At 33.4% G+C, this 15,139-nt stretch overlaps 3 protein-coding genes and 1 long non-coding RNA gene across 4 annotated transcripts in view; 1 reads left to right on the top strand and 3 right to left on the bottom strand.

The window, feature by feature from the left end:
- Positions 1-15,139, bottom strand: part of LOC143062698 (obscurin-like protein 1) — a 198,541-nt gene that overhangs the window by 22,024 nt on the left and 161,378 nt on the right. The window lies entirely within an intron of this gene.
- Positions 5-2,993, bottom strand: LOC143062697 (uncharacterized). The gene is made up of 4 exons (XR_012974815.1): positions 2,902-2,993; positions 1,503-2,271; positions 619-696; positions 5-144 (listed from the first exon to the last, which is right to left on the bottom strand). It is a non-coding gene; the product is annotated as an uncharacterized LOC143062697 (long non-coding RNA).
- LOC143061922 (uncharacterized) lies at positions 3,840-7,045 on the bottom strand. Its single transcript, XM_076233786.1, has 4 exons — positions 6,841-7,045; positions 5,984-6,104; positions 4,770-4,853; positions 3,840-3,853 (listed from the first exon to the last, which is right to left on the bottom strand). Exons 1-4 carry the CDS (start codon positions 6,961-6,963, stop codon positions 3,840-3,842), a joined length of 342 nt encoding a protein of 113 aa, XP_076089901.1. The 5' UTR covers positions 6,964-7,045.
- Positions 10,531-15,139, top strand: part of LOC143061921 (uncharacterized) — a 10,358-nt gene continuing 5,749 nt past the window's right edge. Inside the window, exon 1 of the mRNA XM_076233785.1 lies at positions 10,531-10,645. Coding sequence (XP_076089900.1) covers positions 10,570-10,645 — 76 coding nt within the window. The 5' untranslated portion in view covers positions 10,531-10,569. The remainder of the gene's footprint in view (positions 10,646-15,139) is intronic.

The following is a 15,139-nucleotide window of genomic DNA, read 5'->3' as shown; positions in this document are numbered from 1 at the left end:
GCACTGCATTTTTTCCTTTCTTGATTCAACAATGTCTCGAAGTCCTCTGTTTTCTTTTGTTCTTCTGTCAACTTTGATTTTAATGTTGATGAAGTAGTTGCCAATTTTTCTCTTTCGGCAGTCAGTTGTTTTATTTTACACTCACTAGATAAATATAATGAAATGCTCAATAATTTAATGGGTTAATTCAAATAAGCAAAGGCACATTTTAAATACTTGTAATGGAGGAGGAGTGAACTATTCTCTTATTACTACAGTTAAACCAGCTTTCAACAGAATATTGAGAGTCTGCAGGTATATAATATTGAAAAGTTTCATCAACAAATTAAAACCTTAAAATTTAAAAAAATATCTCTTAACAGTTATTAACAAAAGGACAGTTTTGAAATAATATCGTAAACTAAAATAAATCAAAATGGCAGTTTTGTGCCGCCAGTAGGAATTTATAATTTAGATGCACGTTCGGAAATGCACCAAATGATGTTCAAACATTAAAGTACGCAATCATATAAATCAATGATATTTGGAAATCCCGTGAAATGATAAAACTGAACAAAATATTGTCATAAATGGATGTATGAAACTTATTCTGTATGTTCGTTTAAAATGCTAACATACTTTTCATTGATCTTTCTGTCAACATCTGACGGATCTGCTTTCGTTTTCCCAATCGTTTTCTTTCGATCTGAACTTACACTACAAAATAAATCCAGTGATATTATCTAAGTCGGTAACTTCATTACTGATATACATGTACGTACAGTGTCAGCTCTTTTCTGTAATTTTTCAATATACCGGTTTTTTTTTAAATGAAGTTTACAAAATTACAAGGCTGCAGTCTACATCAACCACCAAATACCCGACCTATCGAAAAGGTTGACGAGATGACTTTGCGATTGACATTTCATCAATACATTTTTTGGGGGGATTTCGATTAAACGAAAGATCTTTGGTAGTCTTTGTATAACTTATTCACAAGATGTATATAATGGAAAATTAAGAGCTTGATAAAGTGCATGGAGACCGCCTATATTTTTAAGGCTATGTGTTGTCTCTAGATAATTTTAGTTTATTTGTGTCGTTTGGTTGCTGTCTCTCATTAACATTGCCTGTACATTTTTTTTATTCTTGTCTTGGTGTTTATTAGGTTTTTTTTTGTGTTTTGTTTTCGTGAACAATTTTATAGGTGATAAATTTTTAAAAATTGGTGTGTACATTCCTTTTTTCATAACTCATTTTTAATATCATAATATTACAAATGAGATTCCTCAAGGTTAATGAAATGCTCCAATTATTCCTTAAACTGTGAATTAAATTACGAAAACCACGGTTCTTTTTTTTTTTAATAATATTCCCGATATAACGTAAATGTATGCTGAATGCCTTTTTTATAAAGCATATTTTACAAACCAAGTTACAAATATAAAATCAACATTTAAGAAAATCATGTAGTGCAGTGAATTTTTTTTCCAGTACACACGACATGATTTGCATTTATTTACCTTTCTACTTCTCTCTTAAATACTCTCCAGTCTTTTGTCTGTAAAGTTTCTTCCAAAATATGTATTTGGTTATCACTAGAAAGCATTGAAAAATCTCTCAACTGTGTAATCTTTAAGGATCCTCTTGGAGTATTTCTAATTTCATTCATTTCGAAAGCGGAACAGAATTCTAAAAATTTTCTCCATACGGAATCCTTTGATTTTGCAATTTTTAAAACAATCTTGTACTTGTTATGAAATTCTTCCGCCTTTCTGTCCATCCCTAGAATGGTACATATAATATCTTTCCATTGCTTTACTTCACTACTTTGCATGCAGCTAATATCTGTATCTCCTACTATTTTTGTTGCTTCTTTTCGAAACATCTTTACTAAATCAACAAAACTTGTCGGTTTTCCTAATGTATTAGATGCATTGTGTTCATACCCTAATTGTAGCGCCAACTCGTCTGGTAATTTGTTGTATAACCGACATGTTACCATGCTAATAGGCTTCGTTTGGCTTGCGAATAAACATTGTAGCGCATGTCTTGTATGATTACCACCTAAAGTTTCAACTGCTACTTTGCCAGGTTCTTGAAGAAACTTTGACAAATTACCTTTATCAGTAGTAACATCGCTGACAATGTTGCCAATGAGAATTGTATGACACATTTGCTGATTTTCATAAAATTGTTTTAGACAGTGAGCATGTTTCGTGTCCAGATTTCGAAAACAGCGATCATCGGCAGGTATAACTAAGTTCTGAATATGTACCTTTAATGCGTCTCCTAAAAGAAAACAAATGCTATCACTTTAGAATGGAAAATCAACAATTCAAATAACCCGAATAATCCAGTCGTTATATTACGATCACTTTGATCACTTCAGGAGGACAATGACCGTAAGGGGGCGCTGTAATTTTTCGAGTTCAAAATATATAAAAAAAAAATATGTTGTTCACTTAATGAGCAAGAGTTTGAACATTTGATGTAAAAGTAATATTTCTGAAGTTGATATGGTTATAGTTTCCAGTACCCGTATATGCAATAAAAAAAATAACATCCTCGGAGAACTTGCCTCTGGAAGTGATCCTTGTAATCGTGTGTTCGATCCCCAAGTTTGTTCAAAACTAAGACTTGCACATTATTTTTCTTAAATGGTCATTAAACAAAAACAGCAACTAGAGATAAAACATGTTTGGCGATGTCAAAATAACAGACAAGTATAAAAAAGAAGATGTGGTATGATAACCAATGAGACAACCCTCCACAAGAGACCGAATGACACAAATTAACAAATATAATAGGTCACCATACGGCCTTCAACATATAGTCAGTATAAAAGTTAATATTAAAAGTTTCTATACTTCATACCATGAGTATAGCGCCTATTAAGAGAATGAAGATGGTATATCATACCTATTAAATAATCGTCCAAAATTGACTGCTCCAATGTAACTGGTGTGCTATCGGAAGCGTCTTCTGTATTTATGTGCGCTTCAGTGCAAGAACCCACGCTTCAGTGCAAGAACCCACGCTACGTCCTAGAATATCTTCAACTGTCGATGCATCTGTTGCAAAAGAAAAATATACATAAAATTTTCGCATCGTAATTATGGGTTTTATTCAAATAGTAAATAATTTTCATTAACATTTTTAACTTGTTCTTGGTCTCTTCCAGTTTTATTGTAAAAGCATATATATTAAGTGCAATAAATTTTATATTACTTGCATACATATCTTATTTACTATTGATTTTTGTTTGCCGAATTCACATGACTAGTATTACGAAGCAGCAGATCAATTGTTTGCAAGAAGGAGGATTAAAAAAATACCTTCAGAACTGTCCATTGGTGACAATAATTTCTTTTGGACTGGTGATTTTTGCGTCGAGGATTTTCTTTGCACATTATCCAATGTGTTTACGTTGTCGTCAGTGCTGGTTAAATCCTCCCCTCCTGGTACATCTATTCACAGAAAAAAGGCATTATCTTGAATTAGATGTTTCGTATTTGTCACAACAAAAGAATGGAACTTTGCAAACACAATTATTATAATGTTAATTTTAATGTATGTTTTGTAAAAAAAATATCTTCAACAGATACCAAATTTCTTGTATCATTTTTGTCCGGATACTCGAACAAAATCATAACGTCCGCGTCATGTTTTATGCTTTAGAACTAAGTTCAACGAATAAAATTGACCACATGACTCATATTATGATTCAGTGGATAGTAAAAAAAAACAAACTATTAATTATAACAGAAACAAAAACAATCTCTGTTGCAAGAAGTCGGTGTGGCAGGAAAACTGGAAATTCTGGTAGGATAAGGCCTGTTTTTGGCCCCCCTATTTTCTCATTTTTCAAATTCTGTTTTAGAAAGCTACGTCTTATGTTAGAATATTCCCTGAGGTTTGAATGTTTGTTTGGATGAACTTCAAAACCACTAATACTAGCAACTGGGTAAGGTGAGTGGGTAAACTTCCTTTTATAATTCAAATATTGTAATTATCATGCACTTTAAATTGCAGGTCTTCCGTACAACGAATTTTTAGTTTTGAGGTGCCTGCGCCAACGTGGCACAGGATTTTTTTTTAATTCCAATGTCATGTCATAACAGTTTTTGCTGTCTAAATCGCCATTATTTTCTCCGGCGCGTGTTAGAATTTTTATAGAAACAATGCCAAAGAATCATTTGGCGTTTTTGATACCTTTTTAACCCAGTAATCTCAACCATTTTCTAAAATTAATGGTTTTGAAGTTCATCCAAACAAACGTCAACGTGATAACAAGCTTTCCAAAACAGTTTTTGAAAAATAAGAAAATAGGGGGAGGGGCCAAAAAACGGGCCTAATCGTAAAAATGTACCTCGTCTTTTTAATGATTGCACTTTTGTCCGTATAGCCGGCCTGTCCATTATTGTTGAAGATTGTACGGATACAGCCCCCCCCCCCCTTTTGAACATTGTACATGTATTATGGGGGTTTGTGCGGAAAAGCGAAGATGCAATTTAAAAAAAAATATTCGTAAATGTAATACGGCGATAATAGAACCTCTAGAATCGTTACTTGTCATCTCACATACGCATACTAGTATACTATAACTTCTTTTATTTATAAAATATGAATTAATATTATAGGGTTATTGCAAAAATATGAATTAATATTATTGGTTATGGTAAGAGTTTTTCAATCCGAATTTTATCATATTTATGGATTACTTTAGTACCTTCATTTCACGAAAGCGTGTGTTAATATCAAATATGTATTAAAAGAATCACATCTACCTGAAATATTCATATTAACTTGGTTCTGCGGCTGATCAATGTTATCTGTTGAAGATGTCTGTAGCTGATAATTGTCTACGTTTGCTGTAAAAAATTATATAGTTAAAACTTGTTTGCTACAGTTATATTCTTCAGTAAAAAAAACGACAAGTCCAATTGGACAAATAAACACAGAAAAGCACTCACACGCACCCCACTAGTACATTGTTGTAGGCAAAGACAGCCAATAACCCACCCCCTTTTACCTTTTTTTCTTTTCCCCCTCCTATCACGAAATAAAACACATACAAAGACTTGACAAATATACGAATAAAAGCTCATTGATATTATCATGCCAAGACATTGCCTCCGTTGAAATTTTACAAACATCCCATAGAGCAAATAACACGGATGATTAATATTGACCATTTGGTATATAAGCGTCACGTACATGCAGTTCATAAATTAATTTGTTGAATACAATCAAATATTTAACTACAAGTACCAGCGGGTGCCGTAGGAGGTCCAGCGGAGTTTGGAGCGAGGATTACTAGTCATGGAAATACGGTATTATCAATGTTTGTTCATGGTAGTCATTTTTTTTAAAACAATATCAGCCTCTTGACATCGCCAAAAATTCAATGTTTAAAATATATACGACAGCAACTAAGGCCTTAGTTTGATTAAGGATATTCGCTTCTCTTTTTGACAATAACTAGCTTTTTGATCAACTGGTATAAATTGATAGTATATTGATAACTGAACCTAGGCTAAAAAGCATGAAAAAATAATAGGTCCGCGACTTTGTTTTTAAGATATAATCAATTGAAAATTTTGCGGGAAATGATTCTCTCTTAGAATGCTCACACATTTAAAATTGGTACCTTTTTTCTTTCAAACAATATGAAAAAATAACAAGAATTGTATACGATTTTCATGAATGACTAGTTTAACTATATGTAATAAAAATGTGAATAAAAAAGTAAGGGTTGGTAGTGTATTTTTTTTTATTGGTACTACATGGATAAAACTAGAGGATTCCGAATATCGGACAAAATGTCAAAATCAAGAGTAGCAGTTGGCAATCCTCGGAGACACCGCTACTCTCCTTCTATCTTTAGATGGAGGTACGGAATCGGCCGAGTTGTGACGAATACAAGAGAAGCAAATACTCATACACATACTATGTACTCATGATACAAGAACAACACACACATTTTAAATACATTTCTCACCTTTCAAGGAGTTCCATATTTTCATAAAACCTGAACGAGTCTTGACAGCTGGCCCAAAACCAAGACCTTCGCATAAGTTTTTCAAACTATACATTTTTGCTTTTCCAGATTCATATGTAACCTTAAATTATAAGAAAACATCATGTTTTTGTGAACGTTGACAAACATTGAACATGAAGCCAACAGTCGTATTTCTGTATTGACGAAAACTAATATACATGTATTGATTGATAATGTGTTAAGTCTAAAATAAAAACAAATGTGAATTGTATGACCGTTCCACAATAAAATGAACAGTTGTTACTTCACAAGAGTAAATGTAATAAAGAATATGCAGCTTATTGATGGATTAACATTAATAAAAGTAAACTTCATTCTGAAAACGAGAGTTGAGATATTTATGTAGAGAGATGTACAAGATCAATCAATGATTTTGTTTAAAACACTGACATGATGTCAAGGAATTCAAAATCTAAATGTACTTGCCCTAACATTTGAAGATGTAATTCAACAATGTTCAATACAGAAGAAGAAAACAGTTTTACTATTTCAGTTTATATTTTTAGAGTTTCCTATGTTTACAACTCCAAAACAATGTGTTAAGAAACAATAGTATACATGTAGTACACTAATTGTGTTAGTGACGTCCTTAATATAAGTTAAATGCAACTTTTAATAGAAAGTTATCTACTCTATACTTAAAAGTATCTCTTTACTTTTATGTATTATTTTGATTTGAATATTTTTATTTGCTTTCAATACAAGTTTGTTGAGCTTGTAGTTTTTTTTCCGATGGCTTTTCTTATCCACAATTGACCAAATAAAATTGTAAATTACTAAAATGTTTATATAGTCACCTTGATAATTCCAAATTCTCTTGTTGTTCCAACATTGTCGATGTCCTCAAAATATCTACCATTTTCCTCTACACAAAGTCTTCCGTTTTCAATCATGATTTTCCATCTCTCTGAACCCGACATTATTGCGTAATATGACCGTTTGATCTCGATTTAGAAAAAAAAATAGTGGACTGCTACAATGTCACACCACTGGTTATATTTAATCGCATTGCGAAGCCACGCCTGCTTGACACGTGCGCATTTTTTACATGTATATTTTTAAACCATGTGTTTCTTACTTTCCAATTAGAACATAATGGACTGCTGTATTTTTTTATCGGCTCTGTGTTTAAGCGTGTTGTTATCTGTTCAAACTTTGAATGGTGTCGAGACGAATATAAGAGAGAACTGCAACCCAGTTTCAGAGGTAAGTCAATTTGAAATATTCATATCTTTAAAAAAAAAATAAAAAAAAATGATTAATTCAAAAATACAGAGGTTCACATATATTATTATAATTAAAATGTTTTAAATATTCATGATCAAAGACTTCAAGATACATTTGGGTAGTTATTGGCGGTTTTTTTTTAAAAACCGAATGTATACTCTACAGAAAAAAGAGGGGTGTAAGGCGTTCGCTTATATATACTTGGTTCGGTCACATTCTAAAATTGCCTGTCCCTATTCGTGAACCTGTAATTCAGTGGTAACGTTGTCGTTTGTTGCTGTTTTACATATTATTTTGTTCGATCCTTATTTTGTACATAAATTACGCCGTTAGTGTTCTCGTTTGAACTTATTAACATTTGTCTTGTTGAAGGCCGTATGGTGACATATAGTGGTTAATGTCTGTGTAATTTGGTCTCTTGCGGAGAAATGCCTTTTTTGTAATTATACCGCATCTTCTTTTATTATGATTTATTGTTGTGATTATATCTTTCACTCCTTTTTAATGAAGTTAACATATTCAATTCAGACAGATCATACAGTATATATCACTTTTCTTTGGGTATGCTTTAATATTTAGATAAGGGAAAATTAGTGGACCTTATTAACCTAATAAATCAAATAAAGGTTAATCTGGTATTCTTGAGGATAAACATCGATTTGCTAGTTACACGTGGGTAGCAAGACTAAAATGTTTCCTTTGTTTTTTTATATATACAAAAAAAATTTCATGGGAACTGTACATGTTTGTACCTTCCTATCCTATTTTCGACGTTCCATATACAATTTCCTACGGCCTGTGACGGTGAAATTTCCTAGTACTGTATATTTTAAAATACGCTGAGCTTGTTTTCAGTCACAGGACTGATATCAAATGATAAATTTCAAAAGTATGGGGTCAAGAGCGGACATCTAATAAAAAACCACTTAGACAAGTTTATCAAGTTACGAATTTTCACAAAACAGACTTTAATATAATCCTGTTAATAGTAACGTATTAATCCTCCTAAATGTTATAATTGGAGAGCTAATCGCATTACATGTAAGTGTTTTCTTGCTTTGAGGATGTGATCGCGGGTGACATTTTTCGTTATAGATCGGAATACTTAGTATACATACATTACTTTTACGGCAATTTTCACCACGGGGCGCAGCTTCTGTAACATTTTATCTGGACATTGCATAACTTAAAAGCTACGATCCACACATTCAGTGGGATTACGTCTTAAGCAGTGGTGATTGTTTCTTTGCTATTTGTTTTAGCTATACTGTAACAACTGTTTAATAAGCCTATATAATATTGTATGAATAAAGCAAGACGACAACTCTAAATAAATAAAAAAAAAAAAATAGGTAATTTATTCAGACCTACAGTTACTTTTTTTTTCTATATTCCAGCACATGCGATAAGATTTTTTTTAATGCGCTCGTATTGCTAACCCCCATTTCCGTATTTTCCATGTAGTGTTTTAAATTAGTTGGTAGTTGTTTGTTTTTTCCGTTGTTTGTTTTTTAATTTCTTTTTTGCTATGGTATACAGTCGGTACTTATTTCCAACTTATGACCTATCGTCATCTGAATAATGGATATTATTATATAAAGTGATTTCACTCTCCGTATGTACATGTGTAAATAGTATTTTATTTCATATTGTTTAGTGTATTATATCTAAGCATGTTATAGTCTCTGATAATGGCTCTCAATTTATTTAGTGTTAGTTCAAGTTACAATGTATTTATTTACATGTACTTGTTGAGGGATGAGACTTAAATAAGACATTCAATTGAATTGTGTATGTTAAATTAAGAAGAAAACGTCACAATTAACTTTTCAACCAATTATTTGCCGAGAACAGATTTTTCAATAGTGAGGAGAATTTTTTTTTTCTCACACCGGTCAGGAAATGTGAAAATAGCACCAAAATTAGAGAACGACCATTAAACTTCAAAGGGGAGGGGATTATGATTTGTTTTCCTAAAAAATATATGCTGATCCCAAATTTGATTGATTTTTTTTGTGTGAGGCCGTTGACAACAAAAATTAATTTAAATCCATCTGATTTCCCTCATAGCTTATATTCATTATTGAATTTTGAAGAAGATAAATTTTGATTGATACATTGTAGCGCAGAGGACCCCCCCCCCCCTTTTTTTTTTTGCCCTACACTGATTTACGTAAAGTAAAACGTAAAGAATTCAAAACTATCAATAGTAAAACAGTCATGCAATACAGTTTCAAAACGTTTACACTATATGTATGCAGTATATATATATTAATTTTATCACTTAGTCTTTTCAATATTCATACGTTACAAGGCTTCATCAGCTTTCTGATTTTAACCGTATGAATATATATACGAGTAAAAAGAGATCGTGGGTATACATGAAAACAGAAACACAACACAAACTGCCGGAGTTCAGCGAATAAAATACGGCTACAAATATCCATTGTCACTTTTAGTTTATGCTCATAATAATCGATTGTTTATTTCAGAGACGAATATTGACATTCTCCATTCAGGTGCCGCAAATTATCCTACCTGTTGATTCAATTTTGAACGATGTGACTGTTTTCGCTGATGCATCGAGCGCTACTGATGAATATACATTTGTAAATTCAAGTAATCTTGGTGGTTCTCATTTTTTAGAATCAGCGGAAAACTCAGAAGTGTGTTTAAATTATACCGAAAAACACGGGGTAAATTTAGGAGATTCATTGTCGGAGCTACATAATTTAGGGGATTCGTATAATCTTGGAGATTCTGATTTACATAATCTTGGACAGTCTGATTCATATTGTTTTGGAGACTTAAGCAACACTGCTGAATCCAGCCTGTCGTTGATTCGAGAAACAAAAACATTAGAGTCATTTGAAGAGTATGCAGTAAATTATGACACAACATTAAAATCGCCAAACAAAGCTTTAATGACCAGTACACCAAGAAAAATACCAGTGATTAGTGGGGTGGCAGACATATCAGATGATAATAATGACTTTGGACTGTTTGATTATTCCGTAAATAGAACTTTAATCGAGTTAGAACCAACGTTCGGAATTTCCAGCAGTGAACATGAAAGTTCTTGTTATATGGGTTCAGAAATTAGCACAAAACTGAGATGTAATATTTGCCCTTCGTCGCCTTATGAATTCAACGAAGATGATACGGAAACACTTCATCTAGCATCAACCGAAATACTGTCACTATCTTCTGGTTTTGAAGGAACTTCATATCTTGCTAGTTCTCGCGCAGAAAGCAGTATAAATGAAAATGTCTCAGTGTATTCAGATGCATCAATTGGTATGGCAGAAATGTATCATGATGTTAGAGCTACATTTCCCCAAGAAGAAACAAAACCTTTGCTTGAATCGCAATCACGTAAGTGTTTTTTGTTTGTTTGTTATCATAATAGATATAGAAAGATGTGGTATGAGTGCCAATGAGACAACTCTCTATCTATAAGTTAGAAAGTAATATAGAATGACATTCAAAACAGTGTGGCTGTGGCCATTGATTGACACATTAAATTCATCCATTGACTGGGACAATTTACGTGAACGTTTGTCTGTAACGACCACTGTTCACGACGTACCTACGATAGACATTTAAACTGTGGGGTCACCAAAGGTTTCTTAACGCCTTTACTTATAAAATAATTCGAAAAATTAATCAGGAATAACCTTTATGTTTTGATTTATATAATTGGTATAAATCAAAACATCGTGTTATTTCTGATTAATTTTTCGAATTACTTTATTAAGGTGTTGAGAACCTTTGGTGAAGAACGTTTGGTGACCCAATAGTTTAAGTGTCTTTAAAAAGTACATAGTGAGCAGTGGTTGTTACATACAAACGTTCACCTAAATTGTCCCAGCCAATGGATGAATTTAATGTGTCAATCAATAGCCACAGCCACACTGTTTTGAATTTCATTCTAAAGAGAAATATGACTTGCCTTTGCTCGACAAACGATAATACACTTGTTTCAGTACATTAAATGGTTGTGAATTTCCTTAATAAAATTTGGTGTTTACTAGCATAATTAGAAACGTTTCAACTACCTTATACCCCCTTCACATACACGAATGTGTCTTACGATTCCTTACGAATGTTGTTTGTTTTATCAAATGCAAGCATTCGCAAGCAATCGTAAACCACTCGCAAGCAATCGTAAATCACTCGCAAGCAATCGTAAACCACTCTTAAACAAATCGTAGACATTCGCAGACAATCGTATCGATTCGTAAAACTATTTGGAAATTTTTGGACATGCCAAAAATTTTACACGAATGTCCACGAATCATTTCATTCGTAAAGAGCTCGCAAATCACTCGCAACAATTCGTTAATGCATCGTTAACCGATCGCAACAACTCGTAAATCATTCGCAAGAAATCGTGAACAGTTTGATTTAAGAATGTTTAACGATTCATTTACGAATAGTTGCGAGCAGTTTACGATCGCTTTGCGATGGATTAACGAATTGATACGAATTCACGCGAGTGCTTTACGAATATATCCGATTGCTTTACGAATGTATACGAATACTTTGCGACTGCTTTGCGAGTGCTTTGCGAATGTTTTACAAATAGGAATATTTAACAAATGATTTGACGATAAAATTGGGGTTTTGTTTTTATTCTAAAAGATTTAGGAAAATCTTGAATAGAGAACCTTTAAATATATAACTATTTGTAGATTGTAGAAAATTTGTAGCTTTTTTTGAGAATGAAAAGAAATAGGTTAATCCACATTTGTTTATGTTGTTTATTTTAGGAACCAAAATTTTTAAACAAAACCAATAAAAAATGACATCGCTGAAAAGTGTAATATGCAAACGGAATCTTTTGCCATTACTTGGCGCCTGTGCCCTTTTCAATGTACATTTAGTTGTAAATCAAATTCGAACACACTAAGGAGCAATCAATAATCATAAACCACAAAGAAGACAATGCCATGGCAAATACACAACAGGCAACACAAATAACAACATAACAAAAACTAAAAACAAAGCAACATGGACCCCAAACAAAAACAAAATGTGGTGAACTCAAGTACCCTGGAAGGGTTAGCAGCTCCTGCTTCAAGTGTGACAACCGTCGTTTAGCTTAAATGTCAAAATCATTCTGAAACTCATTTATTGATGCTTATCAAAGTTTGTGTTTAAACTCAACCTATTCTTTTTTGCGCGTGTTGGGTCGTTGCCTCTTTGACACATTCCCCGTCTTCACTCATATTCTATCCATTAAATACCATTCCAAGTACTAGTATTGCAACAAATTTGTATTATAAAGTGTATGTCAAACAAAGTTGGAGTGAATTATTCATTATGATAGAACCTCATTCTGAGATTTTTTATAGTCCTATCTATATCTAAATTTTTATTTTTAAACATTACATCAATTAACACAATACTGATGCATTCAAAACAATCAATGTTTCTGAACCAGTCAAATCATGTTCTCTTGCCAATCTACGGCGCCTGCTTCCGAGTTGAAGTAATTTTTAAGATAGTTCCTTTGATCAATTCCAGCAGCGTTACCAAAATTTCTCTGATACCCTGGGTCTCCGTCGGTAAGTTGCGCACCTTGTCGCCATTGTCCCTCTATTAAATTATGATTGTTGTCTTCTTCGTCAGCAAACAGTTGTAGATCAGCACGTTTCCTTATCCGAAGTAAGTTATGAAGAGTAGTACAAGACAGTACGATTAAATCTACTGTTTCTGGCAGTTGTTGCATAGTTCCAATCAAAATCTGAAATCTCATGGCAAGAATGCCAAAAGCATTCTCCACAATTCTACGTGCACGGGACAACCTATAGTTATAGATGCGCTCATCGTGGTCTTAACGTTTTCTTGAATACGGTTTCATCATCCATGATCGGAGAGGAAATGCGTCATCGCCAATAAGAAAATAAGGAATATCTGTTTCACCATTTGGAAGAGGGGAGGGAGGCGGAAGATCCAAAGTTCCATCTTCTAACATTGGTCGTAGTTCCGAGTCCCTAAATATCTGGCTATCAGATGCACTTCCGTATGAGCCCACACTCAGCCAAATAAACTTATAATCTGCATCAACTAGAGCCATCATCACTGTAGAGAAGAAATGTTTGTAGTTAAAAAATAACGACCCCGAGTTAGGCGGTTTTCTTATTCTAATGTGCTTCCCATCCAAAGCACCACAAGCGTGTGGGAGGTTCCATATTCTTTCAAAGTCAGATGCTATACGCATCCAATCTTCCGTCGTAATCTCATCCGGCATGACTTCATCTTTGTATGCTAAGTAAATTGCTTCGCAGACTTTAGGCACAAAGAGTGATATGGAGTTCCGGGCAACACGAAAGGCATACATAAGATCAGCATACGTGGAACCGGTAGCCAAATGTCTGAGTGTAACGGCTAACTTCAGTCCTGGTTCAAGTGGTTCCCTGTAACGAGAAATATTTATCTAAACTTACAATGCAATTAAAAGAATATTTTTTGTCGCATAAAAGGTAAACTGGAAATGTGTCATACATTAGAATAACAAAAGACAAGACAGTTTAATATACCCACTTCCATATGAATACGAACGTTATTTGGGGCGTTACTAACACGTACTTTGTTCACTTTGTATTAAATTGAATTATTTAGAAGCAAAGTGCTTAAGGAAAATTTTTTAAAAGATTGTTTTGCTGACCTTTTTACTTAGATATGAATTTCTGAAAAAACAGTTAGTATGGTTTTCTAAACTGACTATATCATGCGGAAAATCCAAGCCTCGTCCTTCGGCACCGTCGGATATTCATATGATATAGTCAGCATACAAAATAAAACTAACTATTATTCTTAATGTACATTTCTGTTTTATTTTGCTTGAAAATTGAAGTACTTACCTGAAAGAGGTAGAGCTTTTTCTGATTGCAGGGGTAATTCTGTCAAGTATCTCCCCAAACAAGTCGGCATCAACTCTTAAAAAGTTTCTGTAACCAGACGCATCTTCCCGGTTAAGCTCATGCAGGAGTTGGTCATATTGTCCAAACAAAGTTCTTCTGATGAGCCATGGCCTGCACCAAAATCTACGTTGAGTCCGCCTCCTCCTCCTCCTAAAACAAAGAGGAAACAGTTGTTGATTTTCTTCCTCTGCCCTCTGTGCCAGTGGAAGAAGAAGTCGAAGGAAGTTATGGAAGAGTAATAATTTATTTCTCTCGTAAGACATGTCTTGTTACTCCGAATGTTTACATGGATAATAAATGAGACTGTATGGCCTACTATCTATATGAGTGCATGCATTTCCCATTGCAAAAAAAATAAACATTCGTAAAACACTCGTAACTCAATCGCAAATGTTCGTGGGCTATCGTAAACTATTCGTTAACCAATCGTAAAAACTTGGATCAGATCGTTACCATTCGTATTGTGCTCGCAAAACACTCGTATGCATTCGTTAATTGCTCGTATCTATTCGCAATGAATCGTCTACTGTTATCGTAAAAGCATCGCATTCATTCTTAGTAAATCGTAACCAATCGTAAAGCACTCGCAAATCACTCGTAAAAGTGGTTTATTCGCAAAAGATTCGTTAAAGTTTAACGAATCTTGTAAATTTTGGTGATTCGTTAGCATTCGTAAGAAACATTCGTGTATGTGAAGGGGGTATTAGGCAAAGTTGGCGTTTGAAGGATTTGAAGGATTTTGGCTATTATTTTTAAGTGATTTTTTTTTATTAAATAGCTATTCAACTGTATCGTTTTTATGCATCGAAGCTTTGTGAGTTCTTGGTGGAGGTTAATCTAGAAAAATGCATCGGACGCATTTAATTTATTGCGTATTGTTTTCGTGTTTTAAAAGAAGAGCAATGATTTGTACTATCCTATTAAAATCTGTCATGATTTG

Source organism: Mytilus galloprovincialis, chromosome 2, assembly GCF_965363235.1.
Source record: "Mytilus galloprovincialis chromosome 2, xbMytGall1.hap1.1, whole genome shotgun sequence".
NCBI classification, from domain to species: Eukaryota; Metazoa; Mollusca; class Bivalvia; order Mytilida; family Mytilidae; genus Mytilus; species Mytilus galloprovincialis.
The sequence above is the reverse complement of the archived record's forward strand: the minus strand, read 5'-3'. Positions and strand labels throughout refer to the sequence as shown.

What these genes read in the sequence shown, in the direction of transcription:
- LOC143061922 (XM_076233786.1), bottom strand. Translation starts at nt 6,963, where the DNA reads ATGTCGGGTTCAGAGAGATGGAAAATCATGATTGAAAACGGAAGACTT. An exon ending in GAGAATTTGGAATTATCAAG is followed by an intron (nt 6,105 to 6,840) that starts GTGACTATATAA and finishes TTATAATTTAAG; the next exon opens with GTTACATATGAATCTGGAAA. An exon ending in AATATGGAACTCCTTGAAAG is followed by an intron (nt 4,854 to 5,983) that starts GTGAGAAATGTA and finishes AATTTTTTACAG; the next exon opens with CAAACGTAGACAATTATCAG.